This window comes from Accipiter gentilis, chromosome 33 (genome assembly GCF_929443795.1).
Source record: "Accipiter gentilis chromosome 33, bAccGen1.1, whole genome shotgun sequence".
Taxonomy (NCBI): domain Eukaryota; kingdom Metazoa; phylum Chordata; class Aves; order Accipitriformes; family Accipitridae; genus Astur; species Astur gentilis.
In genome coordinates this window covers 18,016,812-18,044,784 of record NC_064912.1, presented here as the reverse complement: position 1 = coordinate 18,044,784, position 27,973 = coordinate 18,016,812, and the positions used below count along the sequence as shown (strand labels likewise).

The 27,973-nt window shown below is 47.3% G+C and overlaps 1 protein-coding gene across 3 annotated transcripts in view; it reads left to right on the top strand.

Moving 5' to 3' along the window:
• CACNA1H (calcium voltage-gated channel subunit alpha1 H) overlaps positions 1 to 27,973 on the top strand; it is a 256,292-nt gene that overhangs the window by 128,327 nt on the left and 99,992 nt on the right. The window contains exons 4-7 of one of the 3 annotated variants that reach the window (XM_049791191.1): positions 1,877 to 2,010; positions 6,762 to 6,859; positions 11,959 to 12,118; positions 21,918 to 22,233. In XM_049791191.1, coding sequence (XP_049647148.1) covers positions 1,877 to 2,010; positions 6,762 to 6,859; positions 11,959 to 12,118; positions 21,918 to 22,233 — 708 coding nt within the window. The other 2 variants (XM_049791193.1, XM_049791192.1) reach the window with 2 other exon arrangements.

Here is a 27,973-nt window from a genome sequence, read left to right as displayed (position 1 = left end):
TTGGTGTGAAGTGGCATCCAGAGGTGGCTAGTCCATCTCCTTCACCCGAAAATGTTACGCTGCAGGCAGCTGTGGGCTAAGTTGCCCCCAGAGACCCAGAGAGCCCATCAGAAAGTGCCCGATCTCTCCTGAATTGTTACACTCCAAACGCCTGCCGTTTTTCTGCACGTATTCACCCACGTGGGACTTTGTTTGGATGATGCCTGCCAAAATGTCCAGGCAGACAAAGGGAATCCTGCCTGGATGTGGAGGTGACATTATTGAATGCTCATTATTTACTTCCTTTTTTTCATAATTTACTCAGGTTGCAGTCACACAGCTTGCATGGTCTGTTCTCCCCAGAACAGACACGTATACAGTCTGCGAGGAGCCCAGGCGCTGAATTTGGTTTCTAATACCAGCTGAATGATTACAACACATTGACTATATTTGCAACAACCAAAGTATTATCCTGAAGGGTTTACAGGCAGAAAAGGGCTGCAAGTAAAGCCATCGTTATCCCTCAACCTGTCACAGCTTGCAAGAGGGAATGGAAGCCAGAACACAAGGTAGAACGGCCTGAACTTCTTTATGGAGGCATTCAGATGCCAGTTATTAAATGAACTGAAATAATGGAGCAAAACTTCTGTGTAGTTTATCAAGGGAAAGGTTGGTTGATAAAGCCAACAGCCAGAGAAGATGGTGCTCGCACACAACCACGCAAAGGCACATAGATGCACAGTGGGAACTTGGCTTCCATGTGGATGCTCTGTTAATTTTACCATTAATTTACCATTAGGGCTCAATATGGAAGTGCCAGAGACACAATACCAACAGTATGGTCATTAAGAGACTGATTTGAACAGCAGCAGTCATGTCTGTAGATCGAGACGTTTCTGCGCTTTATCAAGTCTGTCATTCAAAACAGCAAAGCCTCTGCACATGATTTAAAAGCAATCTGTATCTCCTGATGGTCACGTTTACAGGCAACATGTAGAAGAGTATTTACAACGGAGTCCATTTCATGGTATCTTCAAGTACATCCGCATTTCACGCATGTACCTGTAGTCTCCAAGAAGGCTGGAGAAATCACAGCTGTCCAAGTCCCCACTACCCTACAGAAGTCATTCTTTAAGTAAAGGCTGAGGCATGTTCTATAGGGCAGCACTGGATTAATTTGCACACCTTTAATTTCTCTTCTTGTTTTCACAGTAGTCTAAACCCCAAAATTTTGACCTTCATCAGGAGGCTCCTGCGCTTGGGCACTGAGGCTTGCCAGCAGGGTGCCCTGAGGCTCTGCACCATGAGGAACCACTCCAGTCATTCCTCACGTGCAGCAGAACTGCCCTTATAGTTACTGCTTCAGCTTCTGCTTGAGGGGCATATTCACTCCCACCTGTGTCTGGGTCTCTGGGTAGGAACCTGGTCCCTTTGGGAGTCCAGTAAGGCATCAGAGGTGAAGCACATCCCCCCGTGTTAGATGGGACAAATTCTTTCTAGGAGATATAAGCTGCCCAGTCTGGAAACGCAGCTTCCACTGCAAGTTGCTGAGACCTCACAGACCCAACCACAAGCTGGTGTTGAATGCATAGGCTTTAAATGCCAAGAAAAATATCCAGCCTGTACAACAGTGATGTCCTTGTATTTTGGTCCGTAGATTAATAGGAGCTGCTAAAGCTTCCCAGGCAGTGGAGAGGGGTTGCCATCACCCATCAGGTACTGCAGATTTTATTTCTGAGTTCAGTAGGTGGCACTTTGGTACCAGGGCTTTGCCTTGCAGCGTCTGCCAGGGTATAGGGAGTGCTTCTGCGGCGGGCGCGCTCGTGTCTCTGCTTTCCCTTTCCCTGATAAGAGAGCACAGCAGAACTGACTGTAATAATCTTTTACTGGTCTCCAGGCATTTGACGACTTCATTTTCGCTTTCTTTGCGGTGGAGATGGTCATCAAGATGGTGGCTCTGGGGATCTTTGGGCAGAAGTGTTACCTTGGAGATACGTGGAATCGCCTGGACTTCTTCATCGTGATGGCGGGGTCAGTAACAAAACCTCATAAATTTGCTGTTTGCAGTGAAAGCAAGAAAACCCCAGAGAGCCAAATCTGTAGGTTGTCCTGGTTGTTTTTCATAATGTCTTGTGAAAGCTGCCAGGCTCAGGCCAAGGCAAAGTCTATAAGTCTTATTTGGTTTCACCTCTGGCAACCATGCCAGATTATGGGGTGGGGTATGAATGTCGGGGCAAAAGCCTTCGGGTTTTCAGTAGCAATCCTTTCACCAGTGTCATCTCTGTCAAATTAAGTGCACGCTGATGTAGTCCTTGCGATGGCCAGTATGGCCCAGTGCTTGTGGTAAGACTGCTGTCTCCAGAACGGGTGGAAAAAGCACACAGCAGCTCAGCCCCGCTCCTGGTATGTGACACCATTAGAGTGAGGCAGAGAGGCAGAAATTGGTCAAACAAGGAGAATCTAGCCCAAAAACCTGGTTCAGAAGGTTGAAGTCGCAGTGGAAGCAGCTGGCCAGAAGTTGAGTCAAATTACAAGTGCATGCAAATGCCTCCTGTAAACTTCTCTTGGTTTACATTTTAATACCATCTCCCACAGCTGCTGATTTGTGCAGGATGTGTTAATAAACAGGTATAAGGAAGATCTGGGTGCTTTTGACACGAGTTCCCCCACACCCATAGGGAAAAACTGAATGGATTAAAAGCTTGGCAAGTCTAAAACTTTTCTATAAATAAATGGATTTTAGAAACCCCAGGCTCTCTTATGTGCTTAGTATACCCTAGAAAGGGATAGACTGCTTTAATTACAGAGCTCTGTCTTATTTCTGAATTCCTGGGTTTGTAATGACCAGCCTGGGGTTAATTAGAACATTCCTGTAATATGTTGGGGCATTTTTACCGTTACATTAGTGATGTACAATCTTCTCTGCACTAATGGAGTTTTGGTTTGCTCCATGTTATTTGTCTGGAATACAATTAGGAATGGCCTTACTGGTTTGAATAAAACATGAGCTCTCCTGAGCAGAGCTTCCTTTGAACCCCTGTGCAGTTACAGCCTGGGAAAGAACAGCAGGGACAACAAAAGAAGCAGTTAATTATTTTTTTCTTTCCAAAGTCACTGCAGCATTTAAGCCAGAAGTAGTAGGGGAAGAGCAAGTCTGTGGTTGCAGGAGGAACTCGGGATCAGAAATCTGCCATCCTTAACCAACATGCCGACAGTGTTTCCGGACGCTGAACCTGCAGGATGAGCTCTCCTGATGGGCGAGCAGAGGTTCCCCAGATCATCAAACAGATCATCCCAGCAAAGTGGGAGAATAAAATAGCGCATGCGGGTAGAAAGGCTGAGCCCTCTGCTCATACCTCAGAGTCAGGTTTGGCCCCAAGATCTTTGTTCACGTAGCACCTGGGACAAGGGGGTGGGTGACTGGTGAGTCAATTTGGTAGTTTTCCAGGCCATTTCGCCCCCCTCCGTGGCTGGCACGTGTTTGAGAAGAATGAAACCAGCAGAATCACCAGGAGACCCCGACGGGAAGCCCTGCTGCCAGTCTGGCGTTACTCGGGCTGAAGATGAGAAGAGGAATGGCCATTTCTCTGGCTGATCCTGGAGCATCTCCAGATGATTTTGGTGTTTTCGAGCCATAGCTGTGACATTATTTCCTACCTCTCAGAAGAGAGGCTGGTCTGGGAGCTGGGCTGGCCAGTAACACTGGTGGAGAGCAAGAGAAGCTGTGCGATGGGCTGGGGTTCTTTACCTCTCCCACCACCACCATTCGATCCGGTGCCTGCTCCTAAAACTGGAGGTGGTTTTAGCAGGGAGCACGCTGCTGGAATAACAAGAGCTGTTTTTTCCAGCAATCGGATAGATGTGATGAAGTTATTATGAGGCTTTTTGTAATAAGAAGAGAAACAAGTCATAGGCAGCGCTGCCTGCTTTGTCCCATTCAGTCTCCTCAAATACGCTGATTTGGCTTACTAGCACGTATACCAAAGAGAGCGGAAGGTAAGCAGGGAAACTACAAAATATACATATCTTCTGCCTAGAGCAACAACTTGTGTCTGAAGTTTGTTCCAGCACTGAAAGCCCTTTCATGTTTTGCTTGCCTGAGAAATGTACCCTGGAAAATTTCAGACCGAATGGAGCTTACAACCTTTCAGTCTGTCCAGCAGCCAAGTTGAAAGCATTTCCCGAGCATCAAAAATGTTGTCCACAGGAGGTGAAACCAGCAAGGTTTCTTGTGCATCCAGTCCCTGGAGATGTTGCAGGCTCATATGATATGCTTTGGACATCTTTAACTTGACAGCTGAGGGACTGGAAACTGTTCATGGTAGAAGACATCGCAAAGGCTTGTGCCTCCCTTTTTTTTCAGTACCCAGAGGCTGTAGGGAATCGCCTACGAAGTGCCAGTCTGCCCAGCCCTCCGGTCCCTGCATACGCAAAATTTCCAGCTCCAGCAGGTTTCTGTCAGGCGTTTCCAGGGTATTCTTGGTTTACAAGTGTGACATGAGAACAAGACCCCAAGCTTGGCCTTGACAAAGAAACCTTTGACTTTTTCATGAACATTTCAGATGTTTTCACCACTTGTAGAAGGTGCAGTCTGGAATCCATCAAGTGTTTCAGGTTGGCTTTGGTGGGCATCGGAGATCCCCCTGAGACTTCCTTTCAAATCCTGAATGGAGTATCACAGAGGTCCAAAGTATCAGGGTCAGAAAGTCTGTTTCCTAGGCCAAGTCCTGGATTATTCATCTTTTATCAGCCCCGTTGAAACTCCAAGGGCCGAGTAAAAGTGAGGCCCCAGGAATTGGCCCTTTAACATGCTAATAGTTGCGTGTGCTCTCTGGAGTACAAAACCAGCTCCCACTGGAGCATTTCATACTCCTTTTACATGCTATTAGTAGTTCAAAAACTGTATCATTTACACTAAAATCCACTTACTCAGCCACCCGATAAATTGTGAGCGTGCTGTATTGGGACCATGCCAGCAAACAGATTCAGGCTTCGGCAGTATTCACTTCAGGGACTTTAAACAATGCTTTGTCTATTCCTGCAAGGTCTGTTTAGAGCAGACACCTGGTGCTGGCTCCAGGCCCCTCGACGCAGGTGTGAACGGGCATTTCCGATGGCTTTCCCACTGTGTGGTCCTTCGTGTGGCTCCGGGCTGCTTCCCACTGCTCTGCTCCGGCTGCTTAATGAACACACGTTAGATTTAAAACCTGTTTTTGTGCCATGCTGAGTTTTAAAGCTATTCATCATGTTCGGCTCAGTTCCTACGTACGAGCTTTAAGGTGGTTTTGATTTATAAAGACTCACTAACTACTTCAGGAGAAAAAAACAACTCTGGAAGGTTATCGCTAAAAACAGCTCAAAATCACCAGGGCCTCTGCACGGCAAATTAAGGCTAACGGGCCGAAGTCGCCTCAGTGCAATGCCAGTGATATCGCAGGGTTATGCCAAACGGCTTCAGGACAAAGGCAGAAGAGAAGCAAACATCAGAACATCTAGATAGTCCCAACTGAACTTTGTAGAGCAGGGCAAGGCATCAAATATGAAGTGTAAGGCCCTGGCAGAGCAGAGCATGGGCACACGGGCAGTGATGTGCCTGAGCGAGGCTGGCCCGACACCAAACCTCCTCCTGCTGTTGTCTGAAATCCACTCAGCTGTTGCTTCTGTCCATTCGGCTGTTCCTTCTTAATGGCACGTAATGATTTTGGTCCATCCTGGCTGCAGGATGCTTCAACTGAAAATCTCTCTTTCCACTGAAGCGTCTGAAGCGCCTGGTTGCAGCAATTCAGCTCGTATTTGCCTTCCTCCTTCCATATCTGTTTGTTTATTTAAAAAACAAAACAAATCAAAACAAAACAAAAGCTCTTTCTCCATGGGATCCAACAGCTTACTCACAGGGCTGCTTTTGATGCTGTTATGTTATTTGAACAGGCGTGGTGAGAGATTTGTGACATATTTACAAGTGCTTCCCTGTAGTCAAACTCATAAATTGTAATTACAGCCATGCTAACTAGCCATAACCCCATTAAAAAAACAACACTACACACATTTGCCACTCATTGCTATAAAAGAGCAAGAAAACTGACTTGACTTAACGTCCTTTCCAGCCTGGGAGAGAAATGTTTATGTGAAATGGAGACGGAGCATGAAAAAGAAAATGTTCCCTATTCTTAATAATAAAATGGAAACCAAACTACTTTAACGTCATTTGTCGGCTTGGTTATTCACATTTTTGTCATAGGGGAAGAGATAAGCTGGCGTGAAAATACGCTGCTAGTAGGGGGTATAATATCAGACATATCTTATTGACTTTGAGCTGCATGGAGTTGTGCAGTAATCTCCCCAGGAAGGCTGTGGATGTGCCGCCGGCCGGAGCGTGATAAGCTAATGGAAAAGGAGAGCAGCACTGCTACGAGAGCTGAGCAGATACTTGCGGGCTCCCCCTCTGCCCCGATATCTGTGGCCCCGACTTCGCAACTCCTTGTCGTGCCAAGTCCTGCTTTCCGATGTGGTACCTGTGCTTGCAGCCCATTAGCCCGGGAGCACATTTGCCTGCTGGCCCCTGCGCCACCGCTGCTCCCGTGGGTATTTTCAGTCTCTTAGAGGCTGAAATATCCCTTATATCCCCCAGTGACAGCGTGATGCACATTATGAGCTGCAAACACGGAGTGGGTGGTTTTGCAAGCCTGGGCCACGGCTCCCAGAGCGCACAGGCAGCGACGGCCCCAACTCACGTCCAGAGACTGAGCATCCCGCGTCTGACACCTTTTCTCTTTCCCCCGCAGCATGATGGAGTATTCCCTGGACGGACACAACGTGAGCTTGTCTGCGATCCGCACCGTCCGGGTACTTCGGCCACTACGAGCCATTAACAGGGTTCCAAGTAAGTAACACCTTCGTCCGCGCCGCAGCCACGCTGCCGGGCTGGCTGGCTGGTTCTCTGCATGCTAAGCCTTGCAGTAGTAGTCTACTCTCCTGCTGCTGAGAGCAAGTACATTTATTTTCATTTTTAATGGCAAGTTAGAGATCATTTATTATGATTATCAGTGTTAGCAAAGGGCAAGGGAGTAGATTTTATACCTGGGGGGGGCCACACTTTCAGGGCTGTTTTCTAACGTTTTTGTGAACGCTCTGAGGCAAGTAACTCTCTGCTCCTAGTGCAAAGTAAATAACAAAGTTCCTATAAAGAAAGGGGAAAGGTCAGTTCTAAGAACAATCTCCTTGCCCTGGATGGGTTCATTTTCTCCTGTCAGCTATTTAAGGTCTTTCCATTTCTTTGTGTTCAGGATTAGAAACACAGCAGCCTCCGCTGCTGGTAAAATACCACAGAGGGTTTGCTGTCATGTAGAACAAAATTGGGTTCATCCACGATAGAAAGTTCAAGTGGCCCCTAAATCCATTTTCAAGTGGCTTCAGCTGCTTGTCTTCTAAATCCAATTTGAAAGACGAACCAACAAGTTGAAATAATTTCCTGCTGGAATCAGCCGTCTGCTGAGCGATCCTTTGCAAGGTACTAATTTCATAGCGCTTTCATCATTTTCTAACCAAAATCCACTCAATTCAAAATGCAACGGCATTGTATGGAAATCATAGAGGTTCCTTGCAAAAAAAGCACATTTCCTGTTCTTTTTAAAAGCATGTTTGAATGACACAGCTCCGCCGGTCCTCGCTGAACATCCTGCCCATCATGTCGGCACATCTAGGGACAGCAAAACAAACTCCCCCAGAAGGGTTTCAGTTCCAGTACCTCAGATGCACATGCAAGGGAACAGATGGATGTTTACACACAGGATTCTTTGAAGTTTCTTTCTGAGCTCAAATTCTTCAGGATTTTTCTTTTTTAAAAAAATAATTAAAAGTCTGTAAATTTGACAATGACATCATTAGAAGTTAGAAAAAAGACAAAAAAGAAATGAGAGGCTAAAAGGGACCATGAAACCCTCCAGAGCTTTGTTTTCCTAATGAGGTTTTGTTGCCAGGGTTTCGGAGCAGCCCAAAAGCACAACACAAAGTTTTCCCCCAGGGTTTTTAGCGCGGTGGCTCCGTGGTCTCACTGGGACAGGGAGGAGCAGAGGGACACTGGCACGTGCTCGGCTCGGAGCCCTGCCGAGGTTTCAGGCTGGGGCAAGGATCAGGCTTGCTCTGAAGTTATTTAAATCCATGAAGCCCTTCATAGCTCTCCCTTGAAATAGTGGGAGTCTCAAGCTGGGATTCAGCTGGGCTGAGAGCAGAAGCCAGGGGAATTTGAGGATTTACATGCCTATTAAACCGAAACCCAGGGATCCAAATGCCTCCAAGTCTAGGTGAAATTTTGACCTGGGTCCAGCTTGTGTTCTTCCTTAGGAGTCTGATATTGAAGCTTTGAAGTAAGCCTTTTAAGCTGTCTTCTGGTACACTTACCACTTTGATATTTTTGTTTTTTTCAAAAGACAGGCAACAGAAAATATTCAACTTTTTGTTAATAGTATGTGAGATTAAATCCAAAGAGCTCAATCCATGTTTGGAGTTGAGCTGCCTGGCTTGATGAGCAGCTAGGCTGGTCTTAAAACACTACCAGTGTCATCAACAAGTGCCAGGGCAGGATCAGTATTCTTCGAAATATCTCAGTTCCTGGAGGGCAGATAATCACAGACTTTACTTGTTTATGAGACACTAACTCCGTCCACTTTTAACATCAGTACTTTTATTGTTTCAGACTGATATAATCCAGGGTCTGCAGAGAATGGATAGTGACAACCCTCTATTTTGTAGTATTTTTGCAGTTTCCAGTAATAACAGAGTTACATTTCTAGTCTTTCATCCATGGGGATGCTAAAGCTTAGCTGGGGGATTGCCTCGGACATCCACTGCATCCCAGCCAGCAGCGCGGCAGCGGGTCCCGCTCAGCCCCGTCCATGCCATCCTCAGCGCTGGGACAGTGATGCTTCCCCGGCCACCGCACCACTGGCAGGAGCGGGGTTTTTGGCTCAGTGGCAGTCGCAAAAGGATGTCGAGTAGATAAGAGTTACGGCTGGGTCAGAAGAGATGAGCCTGGTGTTCAGTCACTGTACAGGGGAAGCTGGGACCCATGAGAAATAGCCTGGCAATTTATCCCTGTGATGCCTGGGCACTTTCCTGGGTTCCAGCCAGTGCTATTAGCTCTTTGCTTCCAGGCACAATAAATTCACCCGCAAGATTATTTCATTTTTATTTTATTTGTTAAGAAAAGAAAGGAGAACCCCAGCCAATAAAAACATCATCTCTATTAGAAATTATTCCTTGAAAATGACTGGAAAAATATAGGTCCCGTGATTTAAAAGTTTGGCAGGGGCTGTAGTTAGGGGGTTTTTTTAGTAGTGGTCACTGGTTTTTTCAAATCCATTTCACTGCTTTATTTTTATTTTTCTGCCATGTGGTTTAAACCAAGCATCACATGGAATGGGAACGAAAAGAAATCCTGATCCTCATTTCAGCCTAACCGATGCTCGTGCTCTTTTCCCATGGCACACTTGACATTCTGCTGGGAGCCCAGAGCACCCTTAGCGGATAGCAAACAGATGGATTCAATCTCAAGAATGGTGCCACTAAGCAACCCAAAATACCAGAAGTAGCTGAGTGGAAAAAAGTTGTCTGGCACAGGGAGATAAATTTTAACCATTTTTGGGAAAAAAAAGAGTGAGGATACTAGTGAGAGTGGGGGGGAAAAAAAGAAGAAAAGCCCCAGCATCATCTTTCCAGTGGGAATTAAGTGAGTCTTTTCTGCTTTTCCAAAGATAGATTTGCAAGGAAAGTCTGAAGGGCGGTGCTGTGGGATGTGCTCCTGGGGGGCTTACGATGACAGCATGTGTTGGGAACAAGCGTTATGAAATCAAACCCCCATTTGCCTCCAGCTCTGGGTTTCCCCCTGCGCTTGGAGCAGAGGCCAGCGCTATCCCCGCGGCTGGCACCAGCGTTGCGGTTACAGGGGATGGCAGGGATGCTGGCGGGCATCCCGCACCACCCGTGGTGCTTGCCGGCGCAGCCTGGCTGCCAGCACCGTGTCCCTTCCCCGCAGGGTGGCATTGGCGCCGGGGCGGCACGGGGATGGGGTTTGGAGGGCAGCCGGCGGGGCTGGCACGGGGCTGGGCGCCAGGATCGCGGCTCCTCCGGAAAGGCATCTGCTGCCGGCGCCAGCAGCGGGGAGCCACGCCAGAGCCAAGATGCAGCTGGGCATGGAGACCTTGAAAGGCACTTGCCCTGGGATGGAGAGGTTATTACTCACACCTAATTATTTATTAGTGCAGGCTTCTTGGCCGGGGTGGTTTATCCACTCGTGCCATGCTGACAAGGTAATGTCCGCCCCGGCCCCGCTTGGCTGGGTTGCGTTTCTGCTGGCAGAGTGACACGAGGAGGGGGGTAAAAGTGGTTTGATGGGGCTCTGGCTCCTGCCAGCGTTGCCTGCCATGTCCTGGGAGGTGCCGGGTTGGACAGGTACTTCTCTCCTGGAGACCCTGCTCCTCCCAGCACCCATCCGTGGGGTCTACAGATGCCAGGCTGCAGCCCAGCATTGTCATTGAATTAGCAGGAGAGGCATCAGGCACGACTTGGGAGCTGGCTGAGGGAAAAAGCCAATGTGGAAATCGGTGGGGGAAGAGAGACTGCGTCAGTGTAAATGCTGCTCTCCGTTCAAATGGGATGACTGATGGAGAGCAGCATCCTGCTAGGGGAAATGGAGGGAGGAAAGGCTCCACGCAGGCAGGCGGGCAGGAAAAGGTGTTTGCAGAGCAGAATTTTAGTGGGATAAAATGCCTCCAAAGGCGGCAGTGTCGCCTTACCCAGCAGCCACATTGATTTCCACCATGCTATACACTTGAGCCCTGCTCTCTGCTGAGCACCAGGCTCACAAGGATCGGTTTCTGGTTTTATTCTTTTCTATAATTTAGCGTGCGCCTTTGCCTCTTCCTCTTTTCATTAGTTCTCCTCTCATCAATTATCAGCTGTTGAAATGATGGCTGGTCGGTGTCTCAGAGGTTCATTTAACCTCTATTGAACTGCTGAGCTGCAAGTCATTATTCCCTTTTTATTCCTGTTTTATCCTTGAGTTTGAAGGTGCCCTGATGTGTGAGACAGGGCAGCCCCCAGGTGCCAGCCCAGTCCCTGTCTCCTGGTCCAGTCTCCCCTGGGCAGCAATGTTGGGAGCATGCTGCACCAAGATGCGAGAGTTAGCTGAGGCTCTGCAAGGTTGACTCATTCCTCAATCTTCTTTTTAGTATGGAAGATCTTGCATAGAAATCAGCATTTCCCTGGCAGCAAAGGTGCTGGGGGAGTCCCTGCTCCGCACGGAGGTTCACAGGGAGCCTTGCAGAGAGGTGTGGGACCGGCTGGGAAGGTCTCCCAGCACCCTGTGCAGGCGGAGGGGAAGGGTGCAGAGCTGAGAGCTTTCCTTAGAGGAATAAACATTTGCATCCTGCTTTCCCCACTCAAAAAAATTCAAAATTTCCCCTGCTTGGCAGTCCTGTGGCCAGCAAGGAGAGGAGTCCTTCATGGAAGAGTTGTCCTCCATGGAGGAAGCCCAGAGAGCAGCCACAGCTATCGTCCTACATGAGGTTCTGTATTGTTTAGGGGAACAATTTCTGTGACTCACAAGGGATGTTCAGTATGTTTATAAATATATATTTTGACAGTTTCTCGGGAGGCTGATGGTTTGCAGGGGCATTTCTCCAGGGAAGACTGCCTTGCAGCTTTCCTCATGCTTGCGTGTTGTTGAGTGTTGTGTTACTGAAAACATCTGAAAATCCCACCCTTAAGGCCACCCTTTGGAGATATGCTGTTTGTTCCCATCTGCTGCTAAGCCTTTTGCACTCTTTACCTTCCTTTTCAGCCTTAAAGTTTAGGGGAAAGTATAAACATCCCAATTCCTCTGCCCAGGATGCACTGGCTGCACAACCAAGCTGGGAATCGTGTGGCATTCACACTCTCCCCACCAAAGTGCTCCTCTAACCTGTTTTCTCCTTCTCCCCACAGGTATGCGAATACTCGTCACCCTGCTGTTAGATACTCTGCCTATGTTAGGCAACGTCCTCCTCTTGTGCTTCTTTGTCTTCTTCATCTTTGGGATTGTCGGTGTGCAGCTCTGGGCAGGGCTGCTGAGAAACAGGTGTTTCCTAGACAGGAATTTTGCAATGTAAGTACAGCAAAAAAAATATCTCCACCTTTTCTTCCTTTCTCTCTCTGCCTTGCCAGAGAAACCCTGGCGGTCAGCATCCAGCCGGGGTGCAGCCAGGGCCGGATCCAGCAGCTGAGAGCACGACGTGGCTGTGCTGCACGGCTGCAATGGCAGCTCTTAACTGGGCTGTCATCTTGATTCACGAGGTTGTTGGCTTCAGGACTCCGAGTCTGGCCAGGTACTTTTTGTATGGCAAAACCCACTTGTCAGCAGGTTACTGAGGGTTTGGAGTGGCTTTTTTCATGTTTTCCCTCTGCACCTGAAAGACAAGGACATTAGTGGTTTGGATTATGTCTGTCCAAGGAAGCTGAGATACCTGGATCTGGGAATTTAAGGATTTAGAACAAACAAAAGCATTATAGCTCTCCTAAAATTGCCAGCTCCCGAAACTGTACAGGTCTGGGAGGTCACCTAGCACACCACACACCTGGCAGGGTGTTGATTAGGTGGTCTGCCTGCTGGTACAGACAGCACCATGGAGATGCTGCTGAAACACACAAATAAATCTTTGTAGGTGTATTAAAATAAGAAGCTTGATGTGAAAGGCATTAAAGATGTTTGTACACTGCTCTCAGTCTGGGACAGGCATCAGGGATGGGCAGCACATTTGATCACCAGCTCTTTTTGATGCAAACTTTAGTTTTGGTTCTTCCAAGCTAGGCAGTTGCATAGACCAGGATCCTTGCCACGTGCTAAGGGTGCTAATAGGCCTTAATTGCCCTGATGAGTCTCACCTGGGACCCCCACCCTGCCCATGGCCCAGGAGCTCTATTTAAGCTCAGCCTGTAACTCTTAGTCCTGGTTTGAGCTGTGCTTGTGGTGTGCCTGTTTCCAGCTCTCTCTTTGTTCCTGGTTTCTTTGGCTCCTGCCTGAGTTCTCTGGATGGATCCTAGATCTGGTTCATCACATCTGTTGTGGTTTCAGCCCAGCTGGTAACAAAGGACCACGCAGCTTCTCACTCACTCGTCCCACCCCGCTCTGGTGGTATAGGGAGGAGAGAAAAGGGGAAAAAAAAAAAAAGCCAACAACGGAACCTGGAGGGTTGAGATAAGGGCATTTTACTGGGACAACACAAAAAAAGAAGTTACAACAACAACGCTACTAATGAAAGGATATACAAAAAGAGTGATGCACAGTGCAACTGCTCACCACCTGGAACCCGACGCTCCGCCACTTCCCCCACCGAAAGTCGAGAGAGCTCCCCCCAGCCGGCTCCCCGTTTATATACTGAGCACGATGGCACATGGTATGGAATAGCTCCTTGGCTAGTTCAGGTCAGTTGCCCCGGCTATGCCCCCCGCCTCCCAGGTTCCTGTAAAAATTAACGCTATCCCAGCTGAACCCAGGACAACTTCCTACGCCTGGGGCTTTGAGTGGACCCTGCTGCCAGCCCTGGGCTCTGCCAGCCCTGGGCTCTGCCTGCTGTGTTCGGACTCTGTCCCTGCAGGTGCTGCTGGCGCTGGGATGACTCTTGGCTCCTGGCTCATCCCCTGCCACAGGGCAGCCCGGCTCTTGCTGCTCCCCAGCCATCCCTCAGCATGATACTGAGCCTGGGCTGCTCTGCATTTGCCCTTTCAGAGGTGCAATGTAAGGGCACACCTTAAAACCTATCAGCACAACAAAAAGATCAAAACCAAGTGCAGCCTGCGAGCTTCCACAGAAAAGGGAGGTCTGCGTGGGAAAATCCTTCCGAAAGGCTCCTGTCGGAGGCTGCTGAAGATGTCAGTGGTTCAGAGGTGAGGAAATGCCTGAGACCAGCTAATCAGGGCAAGTCTAGCTCTGTAAGAGAAGATAGAGCCTGTAATTATATCTGTTTGTAATCATCTGCTGTCTGCAACTTGCATTGTGTCTGGAAGACAAGCAGAGATTATCTGTCAGCTCTACCCCAGGTCCTGTTCCTGCCTCTCACTGATTAGTCCCGTGGCTTTCAGCTCTCTGAGCCTTTCCCTGTACTGCAGACCATCTCTGATGGCACTTACTCATCCCACCAGAGATGCTGAAAGGCAGAAAATCAATGAGTCTGCCATGTGTGTATGCTTCTGCTCCTGCATCTTGATGCTTCAACCTCACAAGCTCTCTCCTGCACCCATGGCAGGTATTTGCTGGTCATCAAGACTCTCTGTCACTCAGGGTAATCCCTAGGCTGTCATTTTAAAGCCTGAAAACTAGTGGTAAAGCTGTGCTCAGGTGGCCCCGTTGCATGGGGCAGGCACTGTGTGCAGGCAGTGCTTTGAGCACAAGGAGTGCAGAGCTGTAATTAGCTTCAGTGAGTCCTTCTCATCCATTTGACCAGGTTTCTAAAATGCTGTGTGTTTTCCTGCAAAGTGGAGCTTTTAAAATTAACCGCAGGGGAAACATTTGCTAACTACAGATATTAAGCAGGCTGTTATGTAATGGCCATTAGCAGCATCAAAGGCATCGCAGGATTTTCTTATCAGGGTCTTGGTCCCGGCCACTGAAAGCAAATTCAGGTTCCCTGTGCTAATCCTTGGGAGCTGTGTTTGAAAAGGCAGGAGGTTTGTAAGCGATCTCCTTCCTCCTTCACCGCAGCTCGGCACTGGTTCCTGGGTCCCCTCCAGCAGCAGGTAGTAGTGAATTTGGGTGGCTGTGGGTTATCCTTTGCCTGTGCCCAAGTCCTGTTGCTTGATGCCATGTGCTTAGGGATACTGTGAACAAAGTTACAGCATTCCAGAGAAATTTGGAGAAATGAGGCTTCTGGCATGCCCATGGAGCAGCTCTGTTGCAGGACAGGACAACTCCAGCTCTGCTGGTGCCCGTATCAGTATAACAAACGTGGGTTGCTCTGGTGCCATCACCCAGACTGAAGCTTCTGTCTTGCTGGGTTAGCTTTAGACCTGAGAAACCTTGCTGTAATGAACCAGTCCCTCTGTTTCCAGCTAGAAGCTATCCCAGGTTGATTGGAGTTTGGTGTGGAAGTTTTGGGGAATCCACATAGAACTACTCCCATCTTTTCTCTCATTTCCCGATTCATTCTCCTGAATCTGTAGTTCCAGGCATTGGGATATGGTTCACCCCTGCAGTGGTGTTTCATACCCCAACATCAAGTTGTTTAGGGGGAAAAGGCAGGGAGTGGCAGTAACAGGGAAAGCACTTTAGGGTTGCATCTTCCTGCTATCGTACAGATGGACCAAAATATACAGCATTGGGCCCAAACTAGCAGGTCCTGCTGACCAGCAGCAGGATGCCATCTGCCAGCAAGACAGTGTGGAGATATAGGCAAAGTCAAGCCCAGGGCTGGATTGGAGCAGGTCCATCCCTGTGTGCCCAGTGTCGGTGCTGGAGAGCCCTGACCATCCATCCCATTCTAGGCAGAGCTGCCAAAGAGAACAAAAACAACAACAAAACCTTCATCCAGAGGATGCAGGATTAAAGTTAAGCTGTGGTTTTGCTTAGAAGTAAACAGAATAGAGCTCTGCGGGAAAGGGGGAATGAGATTCTGGTCATTTAGTTTTGCCTGCCAAGTCCCACTAAAATCCCAGTGGTGTTGTCCTCAGCCTAAAATAATGTTTGCCAGCCCTTCAGCAGGCTGTGAGGGGCTGCAGGATGGACAGGCGTGCTGTGCACCCAGGTTGGAGCTGAGCAGGTGAAGGTCCTGGCTCAGATTTTTCTTAGAGCCCCGTAAAGGGGAAGACCTGAGTTATTGGTGGGGCTCACCTTGGTGGTGGTGTCAAACCCTCCCAGATGAAAACAGAACTGCTTTAAAGTGAGGGTGAGCATTTGAACACAATCCAGGGTGCCAGGCGAGGAACGGTCATAGCCCCAGAACTTTTCTGGAGTAAAAGAAGTGTAAGTGAGCTCAGAGACTGGTGCTTCAAATACAGTTTCTTATCTGCTGCATGCTTCTTTGCACACTCACTACCAGCAGCTTTTTGGGCCGTTCAGCTTTACAGCAGGCATCAGATGGAAGAAGTTACTTTGATTTTGCCATCATTCTTCTTCCTGTAGAAACCTTTTCTTTTAAACCCCCCTTGAAAGTTAGCTGCTCTAAGTAAAGAAGCTATTTTTAAATATAGTACATTCTGATAGAAATTTGGGGATTTCTTTGAGGTGCACTGGAAATATCTGCTTTCTCTCTTTCTTTGAAAATTGCACTGTTGCAATCCAATATCATGCTGGAAGGAGGCTGTTTTATTAAGGACTCTCTTTGAGTAGCGACTTTGAAGGAATTACAGGCAGTTACTGGGCTGTTGCAGTAGCGGGTTGGCAAGAAATAAACTGGACTGGGTCACTGCTGTTCAGGACACATAAGAAGCTGTCACTTCCCAGTCAGCCCTGGAGACCAGAGAGGAGCCTCAGAGGTCTCCGGTGGCTCAGGCACCTCTTCAACCCCCCCGAGGAGCTCACTGACCACTTTGCATTTCCCCTGGCATTGCACAGCAGGGGGGAACAGCAGTGCCAAGATGGTCTCTGCTGCTACGTGAGCGAGTGCAGGAGATGCCTGACAGCGGGAGCTGGAGGGGAAATTTCAGAAAGGCCTTTTTGGTTGGTTTGATCTGAGAGAGGAAGGCTCGGCATGCATGCGTGGGAAGGGCAAGCCAAGCCAGCAGTTTATCTGTAAGATCTCCAGGATGTGTGTGTCCCCCACGCAGCCCCTCTGGCTCCCTTCTGCCATCATGAGCTGCTATCACTGTAAATAAAGGAATCGGGTCACCCCCAGCTTGTCTGGGTTGCTGCTGCTGGGGCTGCTCCTTGTTTGTGTGTTGTTATGCAGAGGAGCGTTTTCCCCCTCGTGGAGCCTTTCAAGGAACTCAGTGGGTTGGAAGCAGGAGAGGGGAGAGAGCTGTGAAGTGCTTTGTATTATCTAATGCTGCAGGACAGTTATAATGTGAGCACTTCAGTCTTAATTAACTCCATACCTGCTTGGCATTGTACCGCCTTTGGCTCCTTGGCTTTTGTAGAGCTGCGAGAAGGCACATACGGCCAAGGCAGACAGCTCTGAGTTTGTCTGAAAGGTGCTACTGAGTTCTGCTTAATTGCTCCTCCTGGCATCACTCTGTGCAGCAACGTTGGGTTGTCAGCAGGATTTCCTCCAGAGAGCAGCCTCCTCTTGGAGGGAACGGATCCTGCTTGGTGCTGAGTTTCCTCCACCTTTTCCCTTTCCTCCTCTGCTCCTCAGAAAGCTGAAGCAGGATTGTGCTCAGCACACACACTGTACTCCAGCGGTTGTGGATGATGTCCTGCACGGGATGGTTGGGCTGGGAGGACTGAGCCTGGAGGAAGATGGAGCAGAGAATAATTGTTCAGCCTCCTTTGACATGGGGGAGAATGGACTTGCCTGCCCTGCTGCTGTCCGTCCTGCACATGAACATGCCCAGGGACAGAGAAAGGGGAATACATTGCAAAGCTGCTGCAATCCCAGAGAAAGATGTGCAGTAGGCAGCCAGCCGAGAAAGGGGTGTTAATCCTTTCTAATGTGATAACAAGATCCATTCTGGGGCTTAGTTTCTCATGTCTTTTCCCCAGAGCACAAGGGTCTCATGATTAGTGGATTCATTACCATTAATAAGTTATTTGGACTATGCCTGTTAGGAAGTAACAAGGAAGTCAGATTGACCTTTCCTGCACGTGGAGGTAGATGGTCTTGGCAGAGCTAATTCATTTATTTTGTGGATACTGGGGATTCCTTCATTCTGCAACACTGTTGTTTCTTATTCTTGCTCTCCTTCCTTCTTTCCCCTTTTTGGTTTTGCCAGCAGGGTTATCAAGCAGAGGAACTAGAAAAAAGTCTTAAATTTGCAGTGCTTGCTGTCAGCTGGTGTGTCCCTTCCCCTCTGTACTCAGTGGCTGCAGAGCATCACGCAGGTGCGGGTCCCTCCCAGCCGGATGGATGCTCATGGTGTCTCTGTGCCCAGGGCAGACATGGAAGAGAGAAGGGTTGGAAAAGGGCTGGGCAGAAAGTGGACCCCATGCGACTGATTTTGGCCTGTCATAGGGAGGACTTCTAGCTTGTAAATCATTTTGGGGGCAATGGCAAAAATGAGCAAGGCAGAGAAAAGTGAGGATAAAATCAGGCAGCAGCAGAACCAAATCAAGCTTCATCCACCCTTCGCAGTCAAGCTGTGCTTTGTTTTCCTGGTATTATTTTCCTCCCACAGCCACCAAAGTGTGTCGTTCTTTTGGTTCTCCAGAGGGTTTGGGCCCAGATCTTCTCTATGCAGCTTATTAGATCACAGCCCAGGGCGCTGTGTCTGCAGGCAGTATTTCTTCTTCAGCCCAAGGCTTCCTAAATGGTGACTCATGGGAAACATGCAGCCTCTCAAATCTGTGTATGTGGCTCATCAAGGGCCTTTCTAGTTGCAATGTGTAGTGAATAGCGAAGGGTTGAACGGGAGGGGAATTGGTCCTGTAGGTCCCCAGGCTGGTTGCTTTCCCTCACTCCAACAAAAGTGGGTGCATGGGCTGCAGCAGAATTGGCTGGCACGCTGCTCTCTGACTAGCTGTGTCCCTCCCTGTCCAGCCTGCCCAGTTGGAGTGGACATATCAGGAGATCACAGATCAGCTCTGGGGGCTGAAATAAAGGTGATTAATCTGCAACAACGAACATTTATCAGAGTCCCACAGCTGGGAGGGCAGATAGCTGCGAAGTCGCGTGTGGTGCTGAATGTTGTGTATGTTGTGCCGCGGTGGGAGAGGCAGCTCTCGGGGGAGCTCGGGTCTGAGGTCAGAGTGGAGCATCATGCTGGTGCATCAGCCCTTCTGTCTGAGCACTTCTTCCATGGTCAGTGTTCTTGGCACAGGCATGTGTGTGTCTGCATCTAAACATGAAACTGCTCCCAGGAAAGGAGCTTGTGCATCCATAGCTGCTAATTACACAATCATCCCTCCAGATGGTCCATCTCCCTCTGCAAGTCCAGCTTTGCTCTGGGTAGAATCCTAATTATACTGGCCCGTGAGCTGTGGTGTGCTAAGCCTTCCCGTCCTGCCTGCTGCCAAAAGGTGTTTGTGATCAAGAAAATCCTGCTGCTGGTGTTGCGGTGGGGTGTTGTTTCCAGTGTGGTGAAGGAAGGAAGTTTTTTTGCTGAGTTTCACAGCTCCACCTGGCTCTGGAGCAGGTTTCCGTGGAAGATCAGTTGCAGTTGGGAAGACTATGTCCCTGGAGTGGCAGGTCCAGATCACAGAGCCTTGGTGAGCATTGTTTTAAGGGAAACAAAAAAGAGCAAGGGATGTTCCCAAAATCATACAGGGTTGTTGCAGGGCTGGGTGCTCAATGTGTAGTTTCAGGGTTGCAGATTACTGTCTGAGACTTGCCTCTGTGGCTGTCTCTGCTGCAAGCACCAGGTTTGGGCACCAAGCTGCCCAAACAGCAAAAATTTCAAGTTTGCATGACTTGTCACATGGGGGATTTGAGAACTGCAGAGATCTGTTGAGCCTTAGCTGAAGGCCCAGGTGCTTTGATGAGAAGGTACCAAATGAGACCTCTCCTGGCATCACCTTAGGGACTCATAGAGTAGCTCTTTGGCTGTAACCCGTAAAGTCCTGGTTTCAAGAGTGGTGAAGTCAGCCCCGGGGAAGCTGGTCATACCCTACAGTCCTGTGGCCATGCCGCTTGGCTGTATCAGGCAGTGCACAGAGTAGTCCAGGCTGGGTCTTGGCTCTGGGGGTGTTAGACCCCTGCCACTACCACAGGGTGCAGAAAGCCCTGATCCCAATGTCCGATTTGAAAGGCTTCAGAGCTACTGAGCATCTGCTACTGAGTTTCTTGGGAGGAAGCTAGCGGGACATGCACCTGTGGTCTCTCAAACCTGGAGGTTTCAGAGGAAAATGTCCTTCCTGAGGCTGGTGAGGCTGGGATGGCTCTGCCCTGGGCTACATCGTGTGTTATGGAGGTACAGAGCCCTCCCAGTACCTCCCTGGGTGAGCAGGGTCAGGCAGGCCCTGTGGCTGTAAGCAGAGATGTCCCAGGTGCGGTGTGGTCCTCACCACGTTTGAGGGTGCAGGAGCCTTTTGCATCTGAACTGAGCCCCTCTCAGCATACCCGCTACGGCCAAAACGGAGCTGACGGGCTTTGCTTGCCATTTGTGAGTTAGAAGTCACTTCTCAGCTGTCTGTTCTCCGCCTCCTTCTGTTTCTTCTCTCAAGTTCCCCAGCTGTCTTTGCCAAAGTCTGTAGCACTCCCAGACACATCCCTGCGACTTGGTGCGTTTTAATCCTTTGCAAGCCTCTGCAATACCCCCCTCTGCGTGACAAACTCTGCTGGTTGTAGTATCTGATCTTCTAGCAAACACCGTGCTAGCAAAGCACTCAGCCTTTTCTTCAGCTTGTTTTATATGGAAATTTCCTCCAAGTGAAACCAATTCGTGGGAGGGGAAGGAGAAGGCTTTTAGGCAGTCCTGGAGGAAAAACATTTTTCAAGTTTTTCTTGTCTGTTGAATCTAAGACATAGAAACTGGGAAGAAGATATTACGGTTTTGTCTAGAGGTGTGGGAACTCTGCGAAATGGGAGGGGAGTAGCTGGTGAATATGTTTAATTGCCAGTGAACAATGCCCAATTCCTCTGACATGTTACTCTTGTCTATTCCTAAAGCTGGGTGAACCCTCAACAGCCATCTCGAGTAATTCCTTGATGGAGAGGAACCAAATTCCCCAGGAAAGTTGTTCAGGGTTAATTTCCCCTCAGCTCTGCCCTGCAGCAATTGTTCTCTCCTTACAGTGCAGTTGCTGAATGACTCCTGCTTGACCCAACAGTTTTGGGGAGCAATTTCAAGTCATTGTGTGGAATAACACTAGTTTGGCACTCATTAGAGCCAAATTTATTCAATAGTTTGGTACATTCAGAAACAGATAGAAATACAGCTGTCCTGTCTTGAAGAATACCTGCTTATCTTCTTCTCCCCACATCTCGCTTGGTTGTATAATTTGTGTGTTGCCTTTTCCCTTATCTCCTGACTGGTTATACAGCATCTTAGATCCCTGCAGCTCTGAACGCAGCAGATAAAGTCGGCTCTAGGACTTTGCACTTTCTCATTTTGAGCAGTGCTTCAGCAGTGTGAGTGCTGGTGGGTCTCACTAATGCTAATCAAACAGCATGAAAAGTCCCAGGCTCTGTTTGCTCGCTGATCTGCCCCAGAGCACGCCCTGGGAAAAAAGGCACATCCCTGCCATGCTGCAATTAGAGCATTTGCTTATCTTAGCTGTAACAGAGCCATAAACTTTATCCAGGCCAATTAAATCAGATATGCAGTAAGCATACAGTTCCTATTAATGTGGACTCATTCTTTTCTTATGTAAGTACAGAAGGAATTTGAGATGGCCTGTGGCTGGGTATCTCCTTGTTAAAGTTCAGCTCACTCATCACAGAGATGGGCTGAGGGGCAAATTTATTGGAAAGCTGCTTTGCCATCAGCTTTTCTGAAGCATGTTCTGAGCATCAGAAGAGCTATCTTAAAATCCTTAGATAGAAACAAAAAGTTCCCTAGATTTTTGGGAAGCACCTGGCCTGCTGGGATTTTTCTCTCTATACCCTCTCATTTCAACTTTCAACTGCCCTGTTCACTTGGGAAAACTCAGGCTGATCCTTAACTGAAAGATCACTGGTGCCTTACAGGATGCAAAAAGCTTTGTAGACAAAGGTAAGGGCTGATCTCTCAACTGTGGCTTGCCGTCCCCAGTCTGATGGGGCTGAAGGGCAAAGGAGAAATAACACACCCAAACCAGGGAAAGAAACCAGTGCCTTTTGCTGCTGCTGAAACAAGGGATGCATTGTTTGTTCTCATCCTTCTCTTTCTTCCCCTTCCAGGACGTACAACCTTACCTTCCTGCATCCGTACTACCGGACAGACGAAGCAGAGGAGAACCCATTCATCTGCTCATCGCATCGTGAAAACGGCATGCAGAAATGCTCCAACATCCCAAACAGGAAGGAGTACAAGGTGGAGTGCACCTTGAGCATGGACTCCTACACCCCAAGTTTATACAACCCCGATTTCAGCAGCAGGAATGCCTGCATAAACTGGAACCAGTATTACAACGTATGCATGGCAGGGGACGTAAACCCACACAATGGAGCTATCAATTTTGATAATATTGGATATGCCTGGATAGCTATTTTTCAGGTAGGATTCTCCAAAAGATTTTTCTGTTCTGTCATGTTTTGTTTGGAAAGATTTTAATAGATGCATCAGAGGAGAACGGTATTTGCTTGTACTTGTGTGAAACTGCAAATGAAGACACATCAAGTAAATGAATCGGACAATAACCTGCACAAATGTTGCAAGAGAGCATTTGAAGAGAATAGCCATTTTTTCAGTGCTTTTTAGAAGAGGGGGGAAATACTTCTTGAGACAGACAACAGTATGGAAAGTTCTAGCACTGCAAATCAGACCTGGATAAATCCCAGGGATTTTTGAGAGTTAGGGTCTTTATTTATTGCTGTAGTATCAGGAAATGGAGAATGTTGTCGAAGTCTTTAAGCAAGACTTAATATCATTCTAAAATGTAGGAACTAGCTTGATGGCATGGTTTGGGCTTGATTCTGGAATTACAAGGTTATACTGGTTAGCATGGTATGCTGGAGGGCAGAAAAAAATCTGTTCTGGCTAGAATACCTGTGAAGAGATACTACTCGTGGAATTTGAGTCGTTCATGATCCACACCTGTACAGCTCTTCACTAGAGACCAAATTACTTATAGCTCAAACTGGGGGAGCCTTTACAGGTGACAAAAACACTCCAGCAACTGAAGCATTTTCAAAGCATTTGTAGCTCTGGAACATTGGATAGCTCATCTACACAGTCCAGAGGCTATGGTCTCTTAGGGCTAGCCTATTTTAAATGATCCATGTACTGTTTTCCATTATTAATTTGCACTTTCTGGTTTTAATACAAATTTCTTTATGCTTTTGGCTAGATGCCCTGTTTTATTTGGTCCTGCTCAAGTGTAGATGACATCTATTCCTAAAAGAGAAAAAAAAATGCTCTTTTTAGTTTTGTTAATGATGAATAATTACTCATTCAGAGCTCTAAATTTCATTTATGAATTTCCTGCTAGTTTCACATTATAATAGGAACTTAATAACTTTCAATTTTCATCTGGGAGTTGTAAAGGGGCGATTGCTTGCTCTGAGCATCTTGTCTGCTCTCATGCTGTCACAGTAGCACACCTCGCTGCTGTTGTCAGAGGCTTAAAACCAAATCCAGAAGGGTTCAGACAGATCCCAAGTCTCTACTAGGCTATATTTTTTAAAATGCTTTGGTTCTTTCCTGGAATTAGTATGTCAAGAGAGGAGCTGCCATAGTAATTTTGAATATTTCTGACTGGTAGCGAGTGTTGCATAAAGGAAAGAGGGAAATCAAAGTGAGAATAGTAGATAGGTCTCTGGCTGTACTTGCATTCTCCTTTTTCTCCTCTTGCATAGTTCTTTGATGGAGTTTGATGGATGTGCCCAGGAGGTCCCATCTGGCTCCCACCATGGGGCAGCAATGTTCTTGCCAAAGAAAGGGCAGAGGGCAATGCGTTGCAGAGTGCCTGTGCTAGTGCATTGAAAATGAGCAGGTGCTTCTCGAGGGGTCCTGCTTCCTTTTTACTTCCAGAGCCTTTCTGCAGAGTGCAAGTTTTCATTTTGTGTTGGTATTTCATTTCCTCAGCCTGAAAATGTGCGGTTTTAAGCCGGGAAGAACACACCAGCCACAGCAGAGGTTGCAACTGATTCCTTTGGGCAGAGCAGAGTGTCTGGCAAAGTTGGATATTGTATCCATAGATCATTTTGGCAGCTGCCAGGAGGTTTATGATTGGTTTTAGTGCTGCTTAGGCCATGCAAATGCTAAAGAGTATTTCCAGCCAAAAACTCTTCTTACATCTTTTTCCTTTTAGAACTAAGGACTTGCTTTTAGAAGCTGAAAACAATATAACTCCGGGTAAAGAAACAGCTATTGAGAGTAAGGTGCTTGCTTAACTTTGATATGGAAAGAGTAAATCATTACTGCAAGAGGTAGGATGCTAAATCAAAACAGTTGCTGTAAGCAGAGAACATATAACAAATAAAGCTATTGAGTTGTGCTCTCATTACATTTAATAGTTGAAACTGGGTAGCACCAGGTCAGCAGTTAGATGAGGCCTCAAAGTAAGTAGTGCAGAAAGTAGAACGGATGGGTTTAGTAGCTCAGGAGCTTCCCAGTGAATTGGTATTGAATTATGAGGCAGAAAGCACTCTGCTGTGTTCTGGATGAGACAGGTCCAATTGTCCTGATCCCTTCTGAGGAATAATGAATACGTGGTACTATGCAAGAGTTGTAATGGTGGACTGAACCTCAAGGTCTGGCAAGCCTCCAGTTTGCATAATGACAATCTTAGGACTCAGCTGGATAGAGCATCCCTTGTGATTTATCCCAAATGAGTTGGAAATCTAGCACGGTTTAAGAGCTGTCAGAAGGGAGGTTGGTGAAATGAGCCCCACAGGTGAGATTTGGAAGGAAGCTTCCAAGTGCAGTGACTGCAAGTCGTGCCCATGAGTTTCCAAGGGCACAGTTTGATGCTGTGCAGACTGCGAACAAACAAAACCAAAAGCAGACTTTGACAGGGAAATCTGTACATCTCTACTCCAAAATGTCCTTGCAAATGGTGTGTCAAGGCAGGAGGCTAGCAGTATGGCCAGGCCCTTTCAGCTGCCAGAATTTGGATTTAAGCAGCCAAGCTGAAAGACATTTAACTTCATGGTAGTGATCCTGAACTTGCAAGTAACCTGGCATGTGGCAGCAGAGCGTACCAAACAGTGAAATGCATTGTTGACCTTCCAAGTGGAAGAGTAAGTCAGAGGCATCAGACAGGAGAACCAACCCAGTGCAAATAAAAAAATCTTAAAGTAATAAAGATGGTGGCTGCATCTATGGGTGTTTGAAAGGATAATAATTCCTTATGTAATCCTGCAAATGATTAATGTTTTGATTCCCCTCATTTGTTGTGTAATAGGCTAATTCATGTATATAATTGCTACAAAGGCACGTTCAATGGCAAATTATGTGAACTAATTAGCTTATTACAGAATAAATGAAAGGAGATGGAACCTAAATTAACTGTGAGGTTTGGCATGATATTAAGATCCCTTTATTGCACATGAATTTCAGGTGCAACAGTAAGAGCAGTAATTACAGGTATTGTTGTCACACTGCAAATGATGAATTACCCACCTAACCAAAGTCCAATTTAATTTGAATTACTGACAGTCTCAGTGGAGCAACCAAAAAACTGCCACCTTCCTAACCATCAGTCTTGGTGTGGCCAGGCCTGGATGCAGAAACCCTGTTAAAACAAAAGGGGGTCGGGTGGCTGGTAAGATACATAGTTTGGGAAGAAGAGATGATTTAGGCTACTTTGCAAACCACAGAACCATTGCTTGGATGATTTCACATCTGACTTGCAGAAAAGTAAGACCTATAATAGCACTTTACATCAGGAGGCAATGCTTTTGGCAAAACTAGTGAGGCAAAGTTGAAGGAGCAACAACCATCAGCTAGGCAGAACCAAGATGAGATCAAGGCAACAAGCTGTTCCTCTGTGCCTCCTTCCAGGGTATAATTGGAAGGACTGAACTATGAGAGCAGATGTATGGGAAAAAAATTACATGGATGTTTCAGGAAATGTCCATCCAATACAAGAGAAAAGATTTGTCTGGCAATTCAGAGGAGCTGTGACACTGCTGGTGCTGACTGAGTTACCTTTTCTGTGGCCTCTTTTTCACATGTATTTTGGAAGTAGTTGTGTTTTCTAAGGGTCTTCCTTAATGAAGAACACTCTTGAAATTAGTCCTTGGATACAGCTCTCGGATTCATGATTCTGTTTCTGGCTTATGTTGTTCTGAGTGCATATTGCTTTTATGAGGTCTTGCTTAAGATGACATCTCAGTTTCCAAGTTAATCAAGTCATACAAGTAGCACATCTCTGGCCCATGATCAGAAGGCCCTAGCGAGGGAATTCTCAGAGGAGACCGTTTTGCATTCAGCAGCCCCCTTGCTGCTGTCAGGGGTAAAAAAAAAAAAAAAAAGCCTAGTTGTGTTCACGAGAGCTGAAGACAGCCCAGCAGGAGCACGACATGATAAGAATGTCCAAGAAAGGAAAAGCTGAATCACCTTCTGAAGAAAGATATCTGGAAGTAGAGCAGTGCTAAAGAAACTGTCAGCAGCAGCAAGAGTTCAAGGTGTTGGTAGCGTGCTTAGATGGAGAACTTCTCTTTGCACCTGGTCTCACCAAAGCTAGCGGTATGTTACAGCCACAAAGCTGTGGGTGACGAGCTCAGGAGAGAAAACAGGTTTGGGGTGGGAATGGAGGGGAATTGATGCCACCCACTTCTTCCTTCATTTGTCCTTCTGCGGGTACTTTACTCCTAACGCAATGGCAGGCTGCCTGAGCAAGTGTGACAGCTGGCAGTGACAGCCGTATGCTGCAGGCCACCTGCCGAAATAGCCCTTTTTTTTCGACGTGAAGTTACCTCTCTTGTGCTCTAGCTTGTCAAAAAAAACCCTGGGACCTTGTGTAAGCTATCTCAATCCAATCAAGGATTTATTCATTTTGACCCCGCTCTGTGTGCTGATGAGGGGCTTGTTTTGTCTCCGTGTTGCTGACTCTGCTTCTGCCGGGATCTGCACCCCTGCTAGCTGTGCCTGTACATGGGCCGGCTGAGAAAGTACAGAGCTCGGGGGAAGATTTCAGGTTTGGAAAAAGGAAGGTTCATTTGTCTCATTTCACTATTGTTTGGTGCCCTGATCTGTTCCACAGCCATTGCCCACTTCACATTGTTTCAGCCTCTGTTCATCATGATTGAAATCATTCCCTGAGGATTTCTCCCTTGCCTGGAAATCTTTCAGCTAAATCTGTAATGGGAACCATATATTCTGTCTGAATTAAAGAAAAAATTACATGCATTTCAATGCGCTTCTGCTATGGCCAAACGCAAGAATGAGCTTGGAGTCCCTCCTTGTCTATACTGTCACTCCATCAAGAAAAGATCTTGTTTGAGGAGGCAAGACCCGAAGCTCTAACATTGCTTTCCCTTAGAGTATGCACAAACCTCTAATCTGGAACATACTGGCAGGACAGAATTGGCAGGGTCATTCCTGTTTGTTCCTACTTGCACATCTTCCTCTTAGCTGGGCTGTCTACTCAGGTGGATATTAACAGGGACTTTGCGGGGGGGGGCTGTTTCTCTTGCTTCGTTGCTGGGACCTCAAGGTACCTCAGCCAAGTTCCTTACAAAATAACAGCTCAGGAATGGTTACCCCAGTGTCTCGAGTATTGTACACAAGATGTTACCAACACGCTTGCTTGCCTGTCTGCTGCAACCTCTGTTCTTCCACTTCCAGTAGTCTTAAATATTTTGGGGAACAGCCAAAAGGCACACTGAAGCAGAAGGAAGTGAAAGAGCCTGCGGCTTCCAACAGCAATTGTATTTATGCGTGCAACGTGTAGTTTTGTGGGCCATGTTTTTCAGAAGCAGCTGTCACACTGGGTGCCCATGTTTTCAGGGTTGATTGAGTAGATAATTTTTTGGCCAAAAGGACTTTTTTTTGTCAAATGGTTCATTCTTTAAACTGGAGATATTTCAACAATGCTTATCTGCACTGAATTTGGCAAGAAAAGAGTTCTAAGCTTTTCATTTCCACTGCTTCAAGATGATGCTTTGTCACTAGACTTGAATCTGTTTTGGATCACCAAAAATATTTCCCTCTAAATGATGGGGTTTGAGCTTTGTTGGTGTTGCTTTTTTTAATTTGGTCAGCCAAATAAACATCATTTTCTGCATTTGAAGAGCTTTCATGCTGAATACCCAATCTAAAAATATCCAGCCTCTTTTAAAGCATCTCA